General features: G+C 35.6%; 1 protein-coding gene across 4 annotated transcripts in view; it reads left to right on the forward strand.

The window, feature by feature from the left end:
- Positions 1 to 872: 872 nt before the first annotated feature.
- Positions 873 to 18,276, forward strand: part of LOC120086087 — a 32,788-nt gene continuing 15,384 nt past the window's right edge. For 2 of the 4 annotated variants that reach the window (XM_039042523.1, XM_039042526.1), the window contains exons 1-12: positions 873 to 1,320; positions 2,881 to 3,040; positions 3,377 to 3,469; positions 4,004 to 4,106; positions 4,277 to 4,436; positions 10,795 to 10,969; positions 11,638 to 11,778; positions 11,881 to 12,465; positions 12,567 to 13,181; positions 14,806 to 14,874; positions 15,750 to 15,860; positions 15,960 to 16,205. In XM_039042523.1, coding sequence (XP_038898451.1) covers positions 1,118 to 1,320; positions 2,881 to 3,040; positions 3,377 to 3,469; positions 4,004 to 4,106; positions 4,277 to 4,436; positions 10,795 to 10,969; positions 11,638 to 11,778; positions 11,881 to 12,465; positions 12,567 to 13,181; positions 14,806 to 14,874; positions 15,750 to 15,860; positions 15,960 to 16,205 — 2,661 coding nt within the window. In that variant the 5' untranslated portion in view covers positions 873 to 1,117. Of the gene's footprint in view, positions 1,321 to 2,880; positions 3,041 to 3,376; positions 3,470 to 4,003; positions 4,107 to 4,276; positions 4,437 to 6,837; positions 7,350 to 10,794; positions 10,970 to 11,637; positions 11,779 to 11,880; positions 12,466 to 12,566; positions 13,182 to 14,805; positions 14,875 to 15,749; positions 15,861 to 15,959; positions 16,206 to 18,276 lie in introns of those variants that run through there. The other 2 variants (XM_039042524.1, XM_039042527.1) reach the window with 2 other exon arrangements.

The raw sequence follows: 18,276 nt of genomic DNA on the forward strand, positions 1-18,276 counted from the left end.
CTAAAGTTGGTCCCATAAAGGTGGTATGGGAGTTGGTTGCCGAAATATGTCATGAAAGTGGTCGTCGAAAGCCAGAGTTGGTCATTGGAGTTGCTCATTCGAATGTGGTCATCAAAGTTGATCATCAGAGGTGATTTTTTCATCGGAGTTTGTAGTCGGAGGTGGTCATCGGAGTTGGTTAACAGAAGTAGTTGCCGGAGCCTGAAATTGATCGCAGAAGTTTTGTCATTGGAGGTGGTTTCCGAAACTTGGAATTAGGTCACCAGTTGTCATTAGAGGTGGTTGCTAGAATCTGGAATTAGTCGTTGGAGTTGGGCGCGCGAAAGTGGTCTTCCGAGGTGGTCGTTGGAGTTATCATCGGAGGTGGTTGTTAGAGTTCGAAATTGGTCATTGGAGTTGTCATCGGAGGTGGTCGTCGAAGCCCAAAGTTAGTTCTTAGAGTGTTACAATGATAGTCACCTTAAGTGATTATAGGTGAAGTCATTGAAAACATTGGAAGAAGAGAGGGTTAAAATATACCAACTTAACTCTCCCAAACATTTAAAGTTGGTGGACAAATATTAAATTGGTATATTATACCAACTAATATTGGTGAGCCAAACACCCCCTTTTGTTGACATTGATGTTTTAAACATCAATATATATATTTTTTTATAAGTATAATAAAGATGTGGGAGATGCAAACCATAAATCTCTCAAACATAAATACATTCATTCTCGCTTTGACTCTAATCTTTAGTCCCTGGTTCATAACACATATCAAATTCACATTTTTACATTAGAGTATAAAAAAAGGGAAAAGAAATGAAAGAAAAAAGAAACCCTAGAAATTAAAAAAACTAAATTGGTATAAGAATGTGAAAGGGCCTACGTTTGATTTCGCATTGCTATAGCCACGTGATTTTCATATGCCTGCCCTCCGCGCCAGGCCGTCGTCTCATCTTCTTGCTTAAATTCTCTCTTAACCACACCGGTCCGGTTGTTTCTCCCCTCAGTTTCTTGTTCTTTCCCTTGCCGGAATAAAATTCTCCGCTCCTACAAAGCCCTAACATCTCCCCAATTCACCCCCCATCGCCATTTTTGTTTCACAACTAGTTTTTCCCCCTCTAGGTCTACTATGGCAGGAGTTCTCAGAGAAAGAGCCCTCTCTCTCCTCGCCGCCGCTAACAACCACGGCGATTTAACGGTGAAGATTTCATCTTTGAAACAGGTTAAGGATATCATACTGGCTATCGAGCCATCTTTCGCAGCAGAGCTCTACTCCTACTTGGTCGAGCTTCAGTCCTCCCCCGAGAGCTTACTACGTAAATTGTTAATTGAGTGAGTGCGGAACCCTAATTTTCCCCTCTTTGTATGTATTTTGGATCGTGTCTGCTTATTATAGCTTTTCCCATGTTTCTACTACTTACATAAAGTGATCTACATGGAGGTGAGATCATAATATGAGTCACACGTTGCCATAAGTTTGGTGATAACTATTTCCCATTCCAAGTGAAAATGCACTTTTGTATCGTATTACAATGCATTATCTGCATAAATGTTGGTTACCTTTATTTTGTTTCTTACAAATAGTGCTCGTCCGTATTACTTGGTAGGTAGTGTATTTATTTACGGTATGAAATTTGGATCAACGATATCAAGCTACGGTCACTAGACTTAAAAGCTTAAACTTGTTAGGAATAAATTTATCACTGTCAATATACTCTCGACATTTATCTTTTTGCATATCTTTGAATGTTAGCATCGGTTCCAACTCGTGGATATTAATATAAATTGGAGAGAAAATAATACTGGAGGCATTTGAAATTAGGATCACATATTATGGTACATTTTCAGTTGTCATACTGCGAAACAAGTTGATTGGTTAGGATACTTTTTAATCTAAAAGTTGTAGTTTGGTGCCGGAACAATTTGAACTTAAATGCTGTGCTCCAAAGGGGTCTTTGTCCTCGTCCTGGTTCATTTATAGAGATCCTCCCAAGACCAAGGAAAGTTTTATCGATTTAGGAAGTTTAGTTGGAGAGATATGTTTGTCTTTTCGAGGCAAGAAGGGGCAAGTTTGTGAACCCTGGGAGAATGTTAAAGTTCTTGCCTTTTCACACATATCCACAGTACTTGGCTGTTACTCCATCGGTTATTATGGATTGGGAGATTTATTGTCCTTCCCTCTGTAGTTATCTACTTGACAACGTGTGTGTGTATCCCCCCCTTCATATAAGAAATAGACAGGTTAGGTAAATATAGAAATTTCAATGTATTCTTGATGGGATAGTTAGTTAGTTTCTTGTGGATTTATTTTATTTCTTCTTGATGTGCAATCAACATACCTCATATAGGTTATGGACTTCTAGCACATGTAAATTTGTTTTGTTACATGTGTTATTAGAGCTTTATCTTACGCTATTTCTGTCTGAGATTGATATAAGTCTTTGGCCTTTTTTTTTGTGCTTAGGAAGAGGTTTGATTGAATGTTAGGTTTAATGCCTCTCTTTATGCGTTGGTTTGTAAGTCATTATTTTGGATTGGAACTTCTTTTTGTATAGTTAGCTTTGAGGTTTCTTTTGTTAGGTTGTCCTTTTGAAGACCCTTTTGCTTATTTTTGTACTCTTTCCTTTTTTTTTTCTTGATGGAAGCTCACTTCTTAGATGTATAAAAAAAAGGTCTTTGATCAATTAATATACCTGGTGAAATAACTTTCACTTTACTTGTACAATTATGTCTGCATTTTAGAACAACCACTTATCTTGTCCCTTGTCCACTTGGCTTCCTTTTATACCTTAAATTTCTTCCACTTTTCTTCTAAAACATGTTAGCTGCTGGATAAAATTTTCTTTCGGGTTTATTTATACCTTAACTGCTTTCACTTTACCCAATCCACAGGGTGATTGAAGACATTGGATTAAGAGCCATGGAGCATTCTTCTCTGTTAACGTCGGTTTTATTGGCATCTTTAAAGGATGAAGTATCAATCGTAGCAGGACAATCAATTATTAGTGGCCAAAAATTATTTTGTGGTACTTTAAGAGAGATGACATTGCAGGTTTCTCCTTTTGCTTTCATTGTGTAAAGTGGAACATAATTTTGAACTATTGGACTTACTGAACATTTAATTGCTTGATTCCCCTCCTCCACAACCACCACCACCACCACACCCCCCCCCCCCCCCCCCCCCCCTCTTCTTCTGATTTATGTTTATTTTGTCTTCACATTGCTTGCCTGATGGCTGTCATGGTTTGAGAAGGCCAATCAATTGTTATGTTATATTTATGTATTGTTTTTCTTGTCTTTGATCAATGTCACCAGTATATATATTCATCTTCCGTTGAAACTAAATTTGTAGTGTTATGAATTAGATGCTAACTTTTGAATTCCATAGTTGCATCGGCGAGGTAAAGTTGAAAGATGGCTGGAAGAACTGTGGATGAGAATGTTGAAGTTTAAAGATGAGGTTTTAGCAATTGCTATAGAGGTATGTAAATGCCCAAATCTGGTCCTTGAAACTTTCTGCTATTATTTTTAGTTTTAAATGTGGACTTCTCTTTCTTCCTTCTCTTCTTTTGAACTTATTGTTTATTTATTTATTTATTAACGGAAAAGGCTTATATGGTTGTCTGTTTTGACTATTATTTTTATTTTTTTCTTCGCTCTCTTCATCTCTCTTTTTGTCCATGCATGTGTGTGCATGTTGTGTATGCTCAAAATCTTAATGTATGTTTTAAGAGGAATTTTCCCTTCAAAATTTTATCAGACGAGTGCTAATTTATTGATATGTTTATTTCTGAATTAAAAAACGCTTTTGGTGGATGTTGTGTGTTTACTTAAAAAATATTCCTTCTTTCGACTCACTTCCCTTTATATTTTATTTTACTTGTTGGAAGATTCATAATTGAACGAATTTTTTCGGGATAAGAAATTATTTACATAATTGATTATATTTTCAGCATTTTGTTTGAAAAATTACCAACTGTTCTGACCTTGAAGCTGCTTAAATTTCATATTGTAGCCTGGTTCTGTTGGGAAGAGGTTGCTGGCTTTGAAATATTTGGAAACATATGTTCTACTTTTTACATCCGATACAAATGATCCACAAAAAGCTATCTCAGAAGGTATTACATTTAGACAGCACAAACATGTGCCTGCTTTTAAGTTGTTTGTGCTTCACATTGTAACATTTCTCATTTTTTTTTTTGTTTATTTTAAAGGTGAATATATGTTTGAAACTTTTTTTCTGGAAGTTTGTTTGCTCGAAATTTAACATGATCCTGCCTACAAACAGGAAATAGGGATGTTTTTAACATTTCATGGCTAGCTGGTGGGTTTCCTATTTTGGATCCAGTTGGGCTAATGTCAGAAGCTAATAGGATGCTTGGTCTTCTGTTGAATTTGTTGCAGACCAGTTCCGTTCCTGGTACATACACAGTAACAGTTGTCAGTAGGTGATTATCTCTCCCCTCTCTGTTTCTCTCATTTTTGATCATTTTATTGGTTGATAGCAGTTTTCCATTTTAAATTTAAGTTTTTCCTCATCATTCTTATAATCTATACATTGCAAGTTGATATGTGGTCCTGTCCTTTTGTTGTTAATGTACCGTCACTGTGGAATTGACTGCTTTCTGCATATTTGGAGTGGAGAATTATCTGATTTTATTTAATTATTGTTTTTCCCCCCAAGATCAAAATGCAATGTTGACATCTGTGTTAGAGCCTTCCCCATTTCAATCTTAGTTTTGTAAGAGCCAAGTTGTGACACCGTTCAAGTGCAACTGGTTTTGTTTGAATGTTCTCTAATCTTCATTTATTAATGTGCTTATCAAATATTAAACATGTATGTGTATTTTCTGTTTGCGCATCATTTAATGAAATTTCTAAATTAGTTTATTGTTTGAGTCAATTTCATGTGCTATCTGAGATGTTCCACTCTTTCTGATATATAACAACGACATTCTTATTTTTAAATATTTGATGTTGGTGCTATCTCGATATTTTATTGCATTTTTGTTGGATATTTATTATATCCTCCTTTTCCAGCACATCATGATGTTGATATTACATAACAGTACTTCTTAGAAGACAACATATAGCGTATTAAGAAATTAGCATATATTGCTTTTGTTATTTTGGTTGCTTTGTGTATGCATATTATTATGTTCTCTTTTTGTTGGGCTATCTTTTCTTTTCTTTTTTTTTTTTGTATGACCTTTTTTCTTCCATTTTTCCAAATGAAAATGTGGTGTGGTTTTTCATCTTACAGAGATATTATTGGGACGTGTGGGTTATATTTTGAAACAAAGAACATTTTTTTAAAAAAAATTGTCTATTTATTTATTTAATTTTCATAATAATGTTTTTAATAAAAATGGAAACATGTATTTCATTGACAATTTTTTTTCTGACAAGATATAAAACTAGAGACTAATGCCCAAAAGTTACAAATTTCCAAGGGAGTGAGTAATAAGAAAATGAAGAAATTACAACATAAAAATGAAAGCATTCTGAGACATGAATCTTGGATAGATTGTCCAGCAAAGCTGTTGGAGAGAGAACACGAAGAAGAGGCTTTTAAACGAGCTGAAACAAATTGATTTGACCGAAGAGGATTCTTGTTGTTGAAAATCCCTTAATTTCATTGACTATCACAATGATAGTTGCATCAACTTACAAAAGGGGGAATGAAACCACCAACCCCAAGAACGTCATGAACCAATACAATCCCTGAAAACCTCAGTTTTCTCTTAGCTTTATTGTTCTACGTCCTAAATACTCAGAACTCTTTCATCTTTGAGTTTTTTTTTTCTCTAATCACGTTCTAAAATTTTGGCCAATGTTACTGCAACTGATTGAAGTTCATACTTTCTTTTCAAAAGAGCTACCTTTCAGAAGCTGCATGAGAACCGCTATAGTCTTGAATTCTGAACCCTTTCCATGAAAAAGGTGAATAATGGTGCAGAGGAACATTAAAGTTTATTTGATCGCTCATTAAATGTTTCTATGCAATTATGGTTGGAGATGCCGAGAGGGTTTTTATTTTGTGTTATTCTTCTTTTACTTTTCACATGAACATCCGTATGCCACGACTCAAAAGATGACTATATGTTCAGAACGATATCTTAATGTGTATACAACTACATTAGCTTGAGAATCGTTGTCTTGCTCTATGTTGAAAGATGTGATTCTTTCAAATTTTTGTGCTTATATCTTTTTAGGACATCTATACATCTTTCTGTTGTGTACATGACGTTCTTAGGGTGAGAATCTTACATTTATCAAACAAACAAGGAAAAAAAGTTAAGTTGAGGTAAGAATTCATGTTTGGTAATCCTTCCGGCCGTTCAAGTTTTAGAAAGTTGATAGATGTGATTAAACATGAATATTTTCCAATCTTTATATGAGTGTTGGAGATATTAATGGGTTTTTGATAATTGGTATTTTGGGTGATTGTTCTCAGTGCGGTTTTCTCAAAATATAAATTAAGGGGGCATGATCGGTGGATTAAAAGAAAAGTTTGGACATGGAAGCAAAAAGGTCCTTGTGGAACTCCTTGCATTGTTGCGCATAGAATTCCAGTGAGGTTTAGAGGAATTCTTTATGTGTATGGGGAACAATATTGCGATCGAAACTTTTTTTCATGATGTATTGTGAATGTCATTTTGGCTTGTTAACTAAATTAGTTTGCTTAGATGTCCACCTAACAACTGTGTCTATTTGAACTGCGTTGGCTTTTGCGTTTAATTTTCATTTAATGATTGCCTGTATTATCTGATATTTACCTTCATTGCCTGAATGTTTGGGGGTAATATATAACTATGTTCTTAATCCACATGCCACATATCGTGTCAGATTCGTGGGGCCAAAAAACTTTAGCACATAGCAGTAACCTTTATTTTGTCCTCGTCATTACTGTCTTCAAATTGTGAAGGGACATATGAAGCCTGGATCAGGTCATTGAACAAGTTCAGCTGCTTGTTTGTGACGTTCAGTGCTGCACGCTGACAAGCTCACTTAAGAGGATTTAGTGGCATAATGACATTGGATAATACTTCATTGATGATTCAGAAAATGGAGTAGCAATGCTAGATGGTGTTAGACTGCAAAATTATTTGGGTACTTTGGAGCACCAGTGGCCAGGGATAGGAATGGATAACTGGTGTAATGATTACCTTATGTGAATGGGATGGAAGGTGAATCAGTGCAGTTTATACATTGTAAACTGTTAAAGAAACCATCTACCACAGTTTCTTGTGCTCTATGTGCATACAGCGAATTATAGCGTTTAATTGAAAGTGTATACTTCTTTATTGACAGTGACACACATTTTATTTGAGATAATAAAATATTTCATTTTAACCAGCGATTTCTGATGTTTTAGCAATTGGTTGTTTTCTGCTGTTGTTCTTTATCTTATTTATGCCTGTTTTCTTGACTCTATATGGTTTGAAGTTTTGCATAACTTGCATTTGTTATGTACACCTGCTTACTTATAGCTTATATGGTTTGCTTTAAGAACTAAAATTTGCTCTGTTCTGCTCTTTTGCTTACAAAACCACTATACAGATTCTTATAATAAGATTGCACTGCTTATGTATTTAATTTGTGCAATGCGAAAATTTCATCGTTTTGAACTATTTAGCTATTGCGATATTATATATCAAGCACTTTACTTGCATAAGCTACAATAGCAACAATCCAGATTCTGAGAGCTTGGCTTTTCATTCAACCACGTTACTTTGACTCTTGTGGTTCAGATTTTTAAGTAATTTCAAACAGCAGTTTCAATCACAACTTAGAGAATGTTAATGATCTTGCAGACGGTGAGGGTGAGCTCATATAGTCTGGTTTCATCCATTAAATGAGTGAAGTTGAGTCTTGTTGTTGGCTGGTTGTAAAACATTCAAGATTTTGGTTTCATGTGATGGGAAATTAATTTAATTAATCTATTTTTTTCATCATAATTTTTTTTTGCTGAATTTCATAAATATCTATAAGTAGAACTTGATCATTGCAGATATTACCTTTATTTCACGTTTTACATAATCAGTAGTTACTTTCTGCTATCAGTCTTGAGGCACTTAATTATTTTTTCCTCTTGAAATTGCATATTTCAGACCATAATTTTTTTTCCTGAATCACTAAATGCAGTCGAGGCTCCAAAAATATAATACAATTATGCAACATAAGTTGTATAAAAAGTAGATTGAAGAGAGGATTATAGGATAAATGGCTTCCTGGATGTGCACTTGAAGTTAATATTTGTTTGGAACTTCTGCTTGTCATTTTACTTGAGATCCATACATAAAAACTAATTCTTTCTCGTTCTTGTTGGATTTGGAAATCAAACAAACTTGTTTGTAGGAAGGTTGGTGTTTTGATCTTAAAGGTGTTAGAAAAATCTAAACTGATTTTGGGAAAAACCTTGTCATAATTTGTACTGTTTTTCTAATGGCGAAAGTCCTTTCTGGTCTTGGCTGTGCTATGCTTTTTCAACTATTTTTCAGGTGTAGAATCGGAGTTGATAAATTTTGACAATCTGATCCATGCCTTTTGTATTCCTACCTAGACATATTTATTTATTCTTGTGGTATTGTCACCTCTTGATTGAAAATTGTTAGTTTCTTATTTGAACCACCTGTCAGCTGAGAAGCAGGAATGGAATTATGTTGCATATATTGGTTAACTGAAATTATGGATCTATGATGCTTGACTGAATCCACAAGTTGTATATCAAAAACGTTCTGGAAAATTTAGTAAGCATTGATTGATGCCACTTAATACTGTTGAGCAAAATCATAGTAGTCAACTTGGAAATCAAACGTTTGTATGTGGCCTTATCTTTGAAACAGGAAACGAGGTCCCATTTGAGAAAATGAACTAAGAAATTCTGTTGATCTTTCTAATACTTGATGAATGTTGAAGCTCTCTGTCTATTATGTCAGGTGGCGAAAGTTCGCCTACAAGTCATGTTAATTAGGATGGAAGTTTGTGGACGAGTGGCTTTATTGCATCTGACGTGGCTTATATTATTCAGTTTAAAAAGTTAAAATTAATGTTCTGGTGCTGTATTTTTATGGATTCCAAAACTGTAGCAGTAGTTGCTGTGGGGAAGTGATGTGTTGTTTATGTTCAATGTTCTGGTTCTGATGTTCATATGTGAGCCTTTAGTAATCTGCCTTTATTCCGCTTCTGTATTCCCTTGGAACTCTTATGCTTGTGATCATCTGTTACTTAGAAGTGTTTTCAACAGCATAGTGCAATCAAGTGGCTGATCTAATCTCACCGGTTGTTATTTTATCTGGAGTTATGTCGAAGCATGCAAAGATTGAATATGAAATTTCATTAAGAACTGTGGAAGTTGTTTTCTTTGAAATACTTTATTCTTTCTGAGTTGAAATTTACTGTTATATGTGGAATATCATGAAACAAGAAAGAAAGGATCATAGACAGTGTACCTGTCTATATTATTTTAATTCAAAGCAGCAGTGAAAGAAAGGGTTTAGCCTCTTCTGAATCATATGAGGGCATGGATTTGCTCCTACGCCATCTCAATCATTTTTCTTACTAAAATCAGACAGGAGATAATGCCTAAGAAAAACGATTCTGTTTTGTCACAGGGAAGGTTTATTAGCAAATAATATGATAGCTTATTAATAATTGAATGATTTTTAATACATCCTTTTATGCGTGGATATTGATACAAAATATTGTTTTTTCTCCTAGTGTTAATTGATAAATACTGTTGCTTCGACCCTTCATTTTTTTAGTGAGAAATCCTCATCCTTAAGGGAAGTTTTCTTTACCTTCTTAAAGAAACACAGTTTTTGTTAGTATTTATGAAATGAAGCTCTTGTTGAAGGAGCTGGGATGTATGACTTGGCATGTGACACATGGCTTTGCTGTTCCCATTCGTTTAAGAATTGGGTAGCTACGAAATTGCTGGCCTTTGTTGTTGGTAGTTGGGATTGTGGTTTTTGATTCCATTAGCTTGATATCCTAAAGATTCCGTCATAGTGGTTGGAAACTTTACTCTTTGATCTAAACACATCAGTTCCTTCTACCTTATCTAACATGTAGTTCTAGAATTCTGGAGTTGCTCTGATGCAATAGTTGATTTTGAGCTTGATTTCTTGAGTGATTGACACAAAAATGCTTTGCTGACTGGGCAAATATGTGCATTATTTAATTGGAAATTATGGTTTTTTGATCTTATAACTGTTTATACATTGCATGATCCAATTATAAATTGTTTTTCTTTAAATCTCGAAACTCAATGACATCTATTTCTAATTTCTTCTCTCGTTCTTTGTTATGGCCCTTGCTGCTATTCTTTCTTTTTCATCGTTTCCTTTCCTAGTGGTGTTGTCCTTCCTGGAAATAATATTTTTGTACAGTGCTCTTACCGTTTCTCGTTGACATTATTTTTCCTTCTTTTTAACTTTTATCTCGTTGCCGGTTGCATACTTTATCTGTGCACTGGAGCTTTCTAGTATTTTTTTTATAGAATTAAGTTTAGCTGTTTGATGTGTCAGATTATTGTAATTTGATTATAGTTGAATTCATGTGTCTGTTACTTTTTACTATCTCATTTTAGTTAGAAGTGTGTATGTTCCACTATGTCTTTGATCATAAGATTTTTTTCTGTTGTCTATGATTACATACCAATTCATGCAATTCACTTGTTTACATTTTTCTTTCTTTCTTTCCTTTCTTGAATTGTTGGTTTAAACTTCCCTTCATTGCCGCAACTTTTGATGTATGCAATTTGTCTTCCTCTTTCAAACCAATTGCTCTTCTGCTCGACAGTTTAGCAGCTATAGCAAGAAAAAGACCAGTTCATTATGGTAACATTCTATCGGCACTGCTGGAATTTGTTCCAAGTTTTGAGATGACGAAAGGGCGTCATGCTGCCAGTATTCAGTATTCGATAAGATCTGCTCTTTTGGGATTCCTAAGGTGCTTGCATCCAGCTTTTGTAGAGGTGAGTTCACTTTGTGAGTTTATACTCATATTATCATGCATCATGTGGAACCAAGTATGCATAGTCCTCTAGTTTTCTTCATGTTGGTTTTTACCTGGCTGTGCACTTGCGAATTACAACATGAAGTCACCGTGTCATCATTATATAAGGATCTATTACACTTTGCTTTTAGCTAAGTTTGCGATGGAACTTGAGAGTTGAATGCAGCTTCACAAACGCATGACTTGAAGTGGAAACTTTATAGTTTATTTCATTTTTTTGTATAATTGTATGATTTGAAGTGCAAAATCTTGAGTTCATCTTATTTTAATCATGTTAGCAAGGTATCTTGACGTGGCATGAAGATTCTCTGTATTCCTTGATTGTGGAACTTCAAACTTACTTGAAGCGTCTCATTTATTTCTATCCCTAGTTGGATTTGTTAATTTTCTATCGATCTGGTAGTAGATTTTTTAACTCCTTATTGGAACAGCCGGGTGTGTGTGTTTTGGGTTGGGGGGAGGGGAGTTGAAAACCTCAGAGAGAATGGTTCGTGAGATTGACCTTAACGTAGGAAATTGGAATTTATAAGTTCTAATTTCATATTTTCTCGGAAAGAATTGGAATGCCTATAGATGCTGAAATTCTTGGGAAATGATTGAATCCGCATATTCACTTTTCTCTGATAGCTTGGTTTTCAGTCAAGAGATAGATTGGTAAAGGCTTTAAGAGCTATGAATGCTGGAGATGCTGCAGATCAAGTGATCAGGCAAGTGGACAAAATGATGAAAGCTGCAGATCGAGCTTCACGTGATGCTTGGCTGGGCAAGGTAATTATTGGTTGAGTGTTGATATGATTACTATTCTTTGTTGCTATATGTCTCTTACTGATTCCCTCTTCTTGTCTCATCCTTAATATATCTGATAATAAGGATGACCAATCATCAAATCAGCTTAATGCATCAGTGGATCTAACGAGAAAAAGACCTAGGTTTCTGGACGATGAAGAACTTCCCAATGGTCGTGAGGTTTCGAAGCAATTTCGCTTTGGTTCAGATGTTCACGCAATGTCGACAGCTCAAAAAGATGGTTCTCTTCAGAATGCCGTCTCTAATGGGACATCCCATGATGTTCCCGCGTTAGATGTTGAACTGACTCCTGCAGAGCAGATGATTGCAATGATTGGTGCCTTACTTGCTGAAGGGGAGCGAGGTGCAGAGTCGCTTGAAATTCTGATTTCAAATATTCATCCTGACTTGTTGGCTGATATTGTCATAACTAACATGAAAAACTTGCCCAAAGCCTCCCCTCCTTTATCTTGGCATGGGGACTTGCCTGTAACTCGTCAAGGAAGTAGTCAGGTGCAGGTTCTGGCACCATCAGTCCCATTGAGTTCTGTGCAAACTTCAGTTGCTCCTGCACAAGTTCCTTTTTCTATGGCCTCCTCAGCTGGTTCAACTTTTGTTGAGTCTACTGTCAATGGTCTCCCTGTTGATTCTAAACGTGATCCAAGAAGGGTAAATTTAGCCAGCTATGGATGTGCATTAATTTATGTCTGTCATGTTAGGTGTACCACTCTGCCTCTAAATAAATTGGTTTGTTATACTCACTCATGCAGGATCCACGCCGCCTTGATCCTCGTCGTGGAGGAGTATCTTCTGCTTCTAGTGTGGAAGAGGCAAGTTCAAATACATCTGATGTTGATGGCTCCATATCTTTGGGAAAATCTGCTTCGGTTCCTGTTTCTGTGACGATCGAGAATTCTTCAGTATCTCTTACATCAAAAACGAAAGTTGAAGAAAAAATTATAGAGACTCCATCCGTGTTTGGAACAGATCAATCAACCCACAAATCAAGATCTCCTGATAGACCTGAGAAAGTTGACACTATATTGGAGACTAATGCCCCTTTGGATCCCATGCCTTCTGCTGTTGGAAAAGCTGATGATGGTTTAGTTGCAGTTAATTTGTTTGATGATTCAGCAACTAAGAGGGATGATACATCGTCTTCTATAGAATACAATCAGTATTCCCCATCAGTTACAAATGCAGCTGCATCTGAAGATACCTGTGAGGAGTTGCCTTTGCTTCCACCATACGTTGACTTGACTCCAGAACAGCAAGTAGCTGTAAGAAATTTGGCAGCTGAAAAGATATTTGATTCATGCAAGAATTTAAATGGGGCAGACTGCCATCAGATACGCTTGGCAATAATTGCTCGATTGGTTGCTCAGGTGGGGGCAATGTCTGATTGTTTATTTATTATTTTATGCCTTTTCTCTTTAACTAGACAAACTTTCATTTCTGTCAAAACTTTACTGTACAAGGAAGTGTGCGGAATCGAAGTTCAGCCACATTGTACAGGCTAATAACAGCTTTTCAACTAGCTATTAGTGTGAATATAAGTAACTAGTAAGGAAGATGTATTCTTCAAGTTTTTGTCAAGGAAGCCAAAGAGGCCCAAAGTGTAATATACTCTATTGTTTATTTATATTCATACAAGTTCTGTTAGATTCTTCCTTTCGCCTTTAGTACTTCTCAAGGTAACCCTTATCATACTCAAGCAACTTGGTTTTTTCTTTCAATATCTGCCTTCGTGTGTTTGCGCTTTACTCAATAAAGGTCGACAATTTGAGGGAGGGATCTGTATAACTAAGCTTGACTGACATCCTTCATTTTAAGGTTCATAAAAAGGAAAATGTAAGAGCAAGGGATCAATTTGCTGTGCCACATTTGTACATTGCGTTCCTTTATAATTTGTGTGCATGAGGGATCATGAAATCAAGTAATTTAATCAATGTTAACTTTTGTATCTGTCAGCTATCTATATCACTTTAGGCCACAATAGTTTTCGTCTAAGTGACTCTTAATCAATTTGGAGGCAAGAAATTTAATGGATTTAAATTTTTGGTGATTAGAATTCAAAAAATCTCTTGGAGTTATGAAAATATTACTTGACAAATGAATGAATGGAGATTTATGTGTTACATGTGATGTGACCATAGAGGCAGCTGTATAATGTTGTATTTTCCATGAACTCTACGTATTTCTTCATGACGGTCTACATTTTTCATGCACTTTGCTCCTAGTGGAAAGGACATGTCACATCTGCTTCATGTTGTAATGATTATCTCTGCCAATTACAATAATACTTTTGTACATTGTATTGCTCCATTCAACTACAGAAAGGAGTACTTTACTGTTTTGAATCTTTGGCTTTTACTATATGTTTGAAAGGCAATAGGAATGGGTTGCAGATTCTTATATTTCATTGCCATTCTTTTGTACTAGGGATTCACAGTTTTTCTCATGGAAACTAGGATGTTTCACAGAATAAAATATATTGAATCTATGAGCTTATGTAATCCCAGGTTGATAGATAACATGAACTTTGTTGATAATATTTCATGAATGCATAATGTGATATGTACTCATCTATGTTTTGAGGATTGTTCTCTGGCTGCCTTCATAATTTATATTGATTGAATCTAGCATTTATTAAATATTACTATAGAAATAACCTGTCGAACTTATGTACTTTTTTGGCTTTTGATTGGAAGTTCTTGATAATGTCAGCTGAAATGCTTTGCATGTGTGTTGCCAAGTCATACATATCAATACTGTTTTAATACATGATGATTTTTGTTCTCTTATCTCTTTCTTGGCCCACTGGAGGTTCAAATAACGTGTATGCTGTAACTGTACAATTGCATGGTTGTTAATTTCATTGGGGGAAGACTGGATATAAGTTGATCAATCTTATGTACGCTAACAGACTTGTTTAGTTGGATCTACATGCCTACTGTATTTTGATATCCTGTGCAATTAAAATCGTCTTCTTTTCCTCTCTCATCATAGGTTGGTGCTGATGATGATATTGTTCGAATGTTGGAAAAGCAAGTTGCTATCGACTACCAACAGCAAAAGGTATCACATTTCCTGATTGTTATGCGGCATGGAATGAGGCTTCATGAAATTCGTTTGATCTGTCAATCTCAGCTTGTTGATAGGCATACATGACATTCAATCCTCGATTTTGTTTTCCTGTCATTTGTTATTTGAAAGTGCATGCAGGACTTCTGAGATTTTTTTTTTGCATATGGTCACATAAGAGAAGATTATTGATTAAGACGTGACAATTCAATGTATGTGTAAAATTTTTTCTCTTATTGTCTTTCTTGATTGGTTGTAACCATCATGTTGCAAGGTGCACGATGATTTTATTAGGTATATTCCCTTTTTCCATTGTTGATGGTTCTTTTTTTGGCTAGCTAGAATATTGCAAGTTTTCCTCTCTTCCAAATTCATAATATTATGTGTGCATGCACGCATTCTTTCCTTTTGCTTATATGGCTTATATGTGCACACTTTAGTATTTTAGTAGTCGATTGTTCTTTGGAAGTATTTTAGTAGTTGATTGTTCTTTGAAATTAACAAGATCATGTTGTTCATAGGACTTGCAAAATCTCTCTCTTTTTTTTCTTTTATAATTTGTATAATATCCTTTATCTTGCCTTTTCTTGTTGTAATTTGAATTCTCTCTTCTCCTTCTATTCTATTTCCTCTTTTTATGTCCAATTGGAGATGTTTATTGTGATTCCTTTGGGGATCTGCCTCTCCCTTTCTTTTGTAATTTCATACATTAATGAAATTGTTTTTTATATAAAATTTTTTTTCTTGTTCATACATTGATCACATAAATCTTCATTTTAGGAATATCTGAAAAAAGATCTTATGTTTACCCTGTTCATGATTGTTCATTTCTTCTGCTACGATCTTGACGTTTGACGTGTTCTTTCCAGGGGCACGAGCTTGCTTTGCATGTTTTATATCACCTACATTCACTTGATATTCTGAATTCAGTGGAAAGTTCTTCTTCTTTCGCTGTGTACGAGAAGTTTCTTCTAGTTGTGGTGTGCCACCTTCCTCTTATTCACATTTTTTATTCTTTTATCTGAAACTTCAGTTTCATTCTAATTTGTGAGTGATATAACTGGAATATTTAATTGTAGGCTAAATCATTACTAGATGCTTTTCCAGCTTCGGACAAATCTTTTAGTAGACTTCTTGGTGAAGTTCCAGTTTTGCCGGACTCTACCTTGGAACTATTACATAACCTTTGCTATTGTGATACTACTGACAACCCGGGGAAGGATACTCCTGATATTGAACGTGTCACGCAAGGCCTTGGCACTGTTTGGAATCTGATTGTGAAGCGTCCATATAGTCGGCAAGCTTGCTTAGATATTGCTCTGAAGGTAGAAATTATTGCAGTTTGATTATTATTTATGTTCTCATTATCCATGTTATCCTTCTCAATGATAAACGACATATACTAATAAGAAAGGTAGGGTGGAGCCATTGAGGTGGGTTTTGGTGAATTATTCTGCAGGTGTTGTCTTTATAGGTAGGGTGGAGAATCAGAGATCACCATAACCGATGGATTTTTGGTCCTCTGGGTTTGGGAAATATGACAAGTTGAATCTATCAATTGGGATTAACCAGATAAACTCCAGGCTAATAAATATTTTGAAAATTTCAGAATTTGAAGCAACTTAGAGACTAACTATTTCTTCTTATGAGATTAGGACAAAAGGATCCTTAGTTTTTAATATGCTCAGTTAGCTAGGTATTATACAATCTTTCATGGGTCAGTGCTTCTAAGCAAACCTCTGGGTCCTTATTTATGACTGTGTGGTCGCAGAGGTATTAGTGATATGATCGAGAAGTTCCTCCTCAATCCGCCTTTTGGGGAGAGGACTATTTTTATGAATGGCGGGAGAGCGTACGATTTTATGGGTTTTATGGGGTGAGTGGAATAGCATGGAGTTTAGGGGCATGTAAAGGGACCCAGGGAAATTTGGGTCCTTGTTTGCTTCTGCAACTATTTGTGGGCTTCAATTTTGAAGACCTTTTGTAACTATTCCATTATTTCTCTTAGTTGGAGTCCCTTCTCGTAGAGGGAGCTCCTTTTTTTGTGGGCTTGTTCTTTTGTATGCCGTATATTCTTTCATTTTTTTCTCAATGAAAGTCATTTTCATTTAAAAAAAAAAAAACAAGAAATTTAAGCCTTCGTGGGTGATTTGTGTTGTTCTCCTCTCATGAAAGTTATTATTCATTTTCTCATTGGCGGATCTTGACCCTATTTCCTTCCATCATATATTGTATTCAAGTACAATCATTTTGATCATTTGTTCTCACGTACTTGCCAGCATTTAAATTATGGTGCTAGAATATTGGGCCATGAATGAAGGAAGACTTGTGAGAAAAAGCCTGTTGGCTAGTTTATGCGATACCCCAATTCTTGACAAGGGAAAATCAAAAGCCTTGGCCTTTCCATTCCCTGAGATAGCTAGTGAAAGAGAATATTGTTTTTTTGGTTTTCAAAGAAATGAATATCTAAATGGATGGAGAATCCATCCATATAAGGACGGAGGATCCATTGCTGATTCGATTGAGCTATTATAGGCTTTGGGGAAGACGGAGAGCACTCCTCTTGGGGTGGAATAACTACTTGGACGCCTTTTGTGGTTATCTGCTCTGGATTTGGTGAATAGATAAACCCTTGGAACATGCTACTGTCCTAGACAGTAACAGCTAACATTGAGGTGCCAAAGATTTCTAACAATGTTAGTTCTAAGGAAATGAACATGTTATCCTCAATGTAACTTTTATCCATTAAGTGACATTCCTCCCATTTGCACATCTCTTATTTTTTGGAGGCCTAAACACTTTAGGAACTCACTACTTAACTATCCTCATTCCTCTAGCCTGTAGTTCTTGACGCAAGATTAGAATATTTATTTTGTGGATTAGTATCTTGCTAGTAGCTCAGGCCCTTCCACAAATATCGAGGGATGGGACAGTATAATGTATTCCTTGTTATCCTCTATGAAATTAATTAAAAGTTTGTAACTCCGAGCCCCATCCTGATCAAATTGAACATTCCTCCTCCTAGGTTGCGGCCTTGTTCTTTCAGAGAACTTTGTCATCTCTAGGGTTTATCTATGCTATTTATAATCTCTGAGTATCCCGAGTCAACTAAAAAGGCCAAGAAAAAAACTTTCCTAAAGGTGCCTGCAAGGTATAGGGTTTGATTGTGGGAACTTCACCATGTGTCCAAATTAACTTGGAGTCCTTGCAACCATTGCACCTAGTCAGGCAATGTGCTGTTAACTTTGGGTTGTTCGGGAGCTACCAGCTGAACAAGTGACTAAACTACCAGTGACCCACATTAATGAAGGGTAGCAAATTGATAAATGGAACAAACGGCTGGAGATATGTTTGTGAGCCTTTTTTTTTTTTTTTTTTACTTGTATTAAAGTCCAG

This window comes from Benincasa hispida, chromosome 9 (genome assembly GCF_009727055.1).
Source record: "Benincasa hispida cultivar B227 chromosome 9, ASM972705v1, whole genome shotgun sequence".
In the NCBI taxonomy this organism is placed as follows: domain Eukaryota; kingdom Viridiplantae; phylum Streptophyta; class Magnoliopsida; order Cucurbitales; family Cucurbitaceae; genus Benincasa; species Benincasa hispida.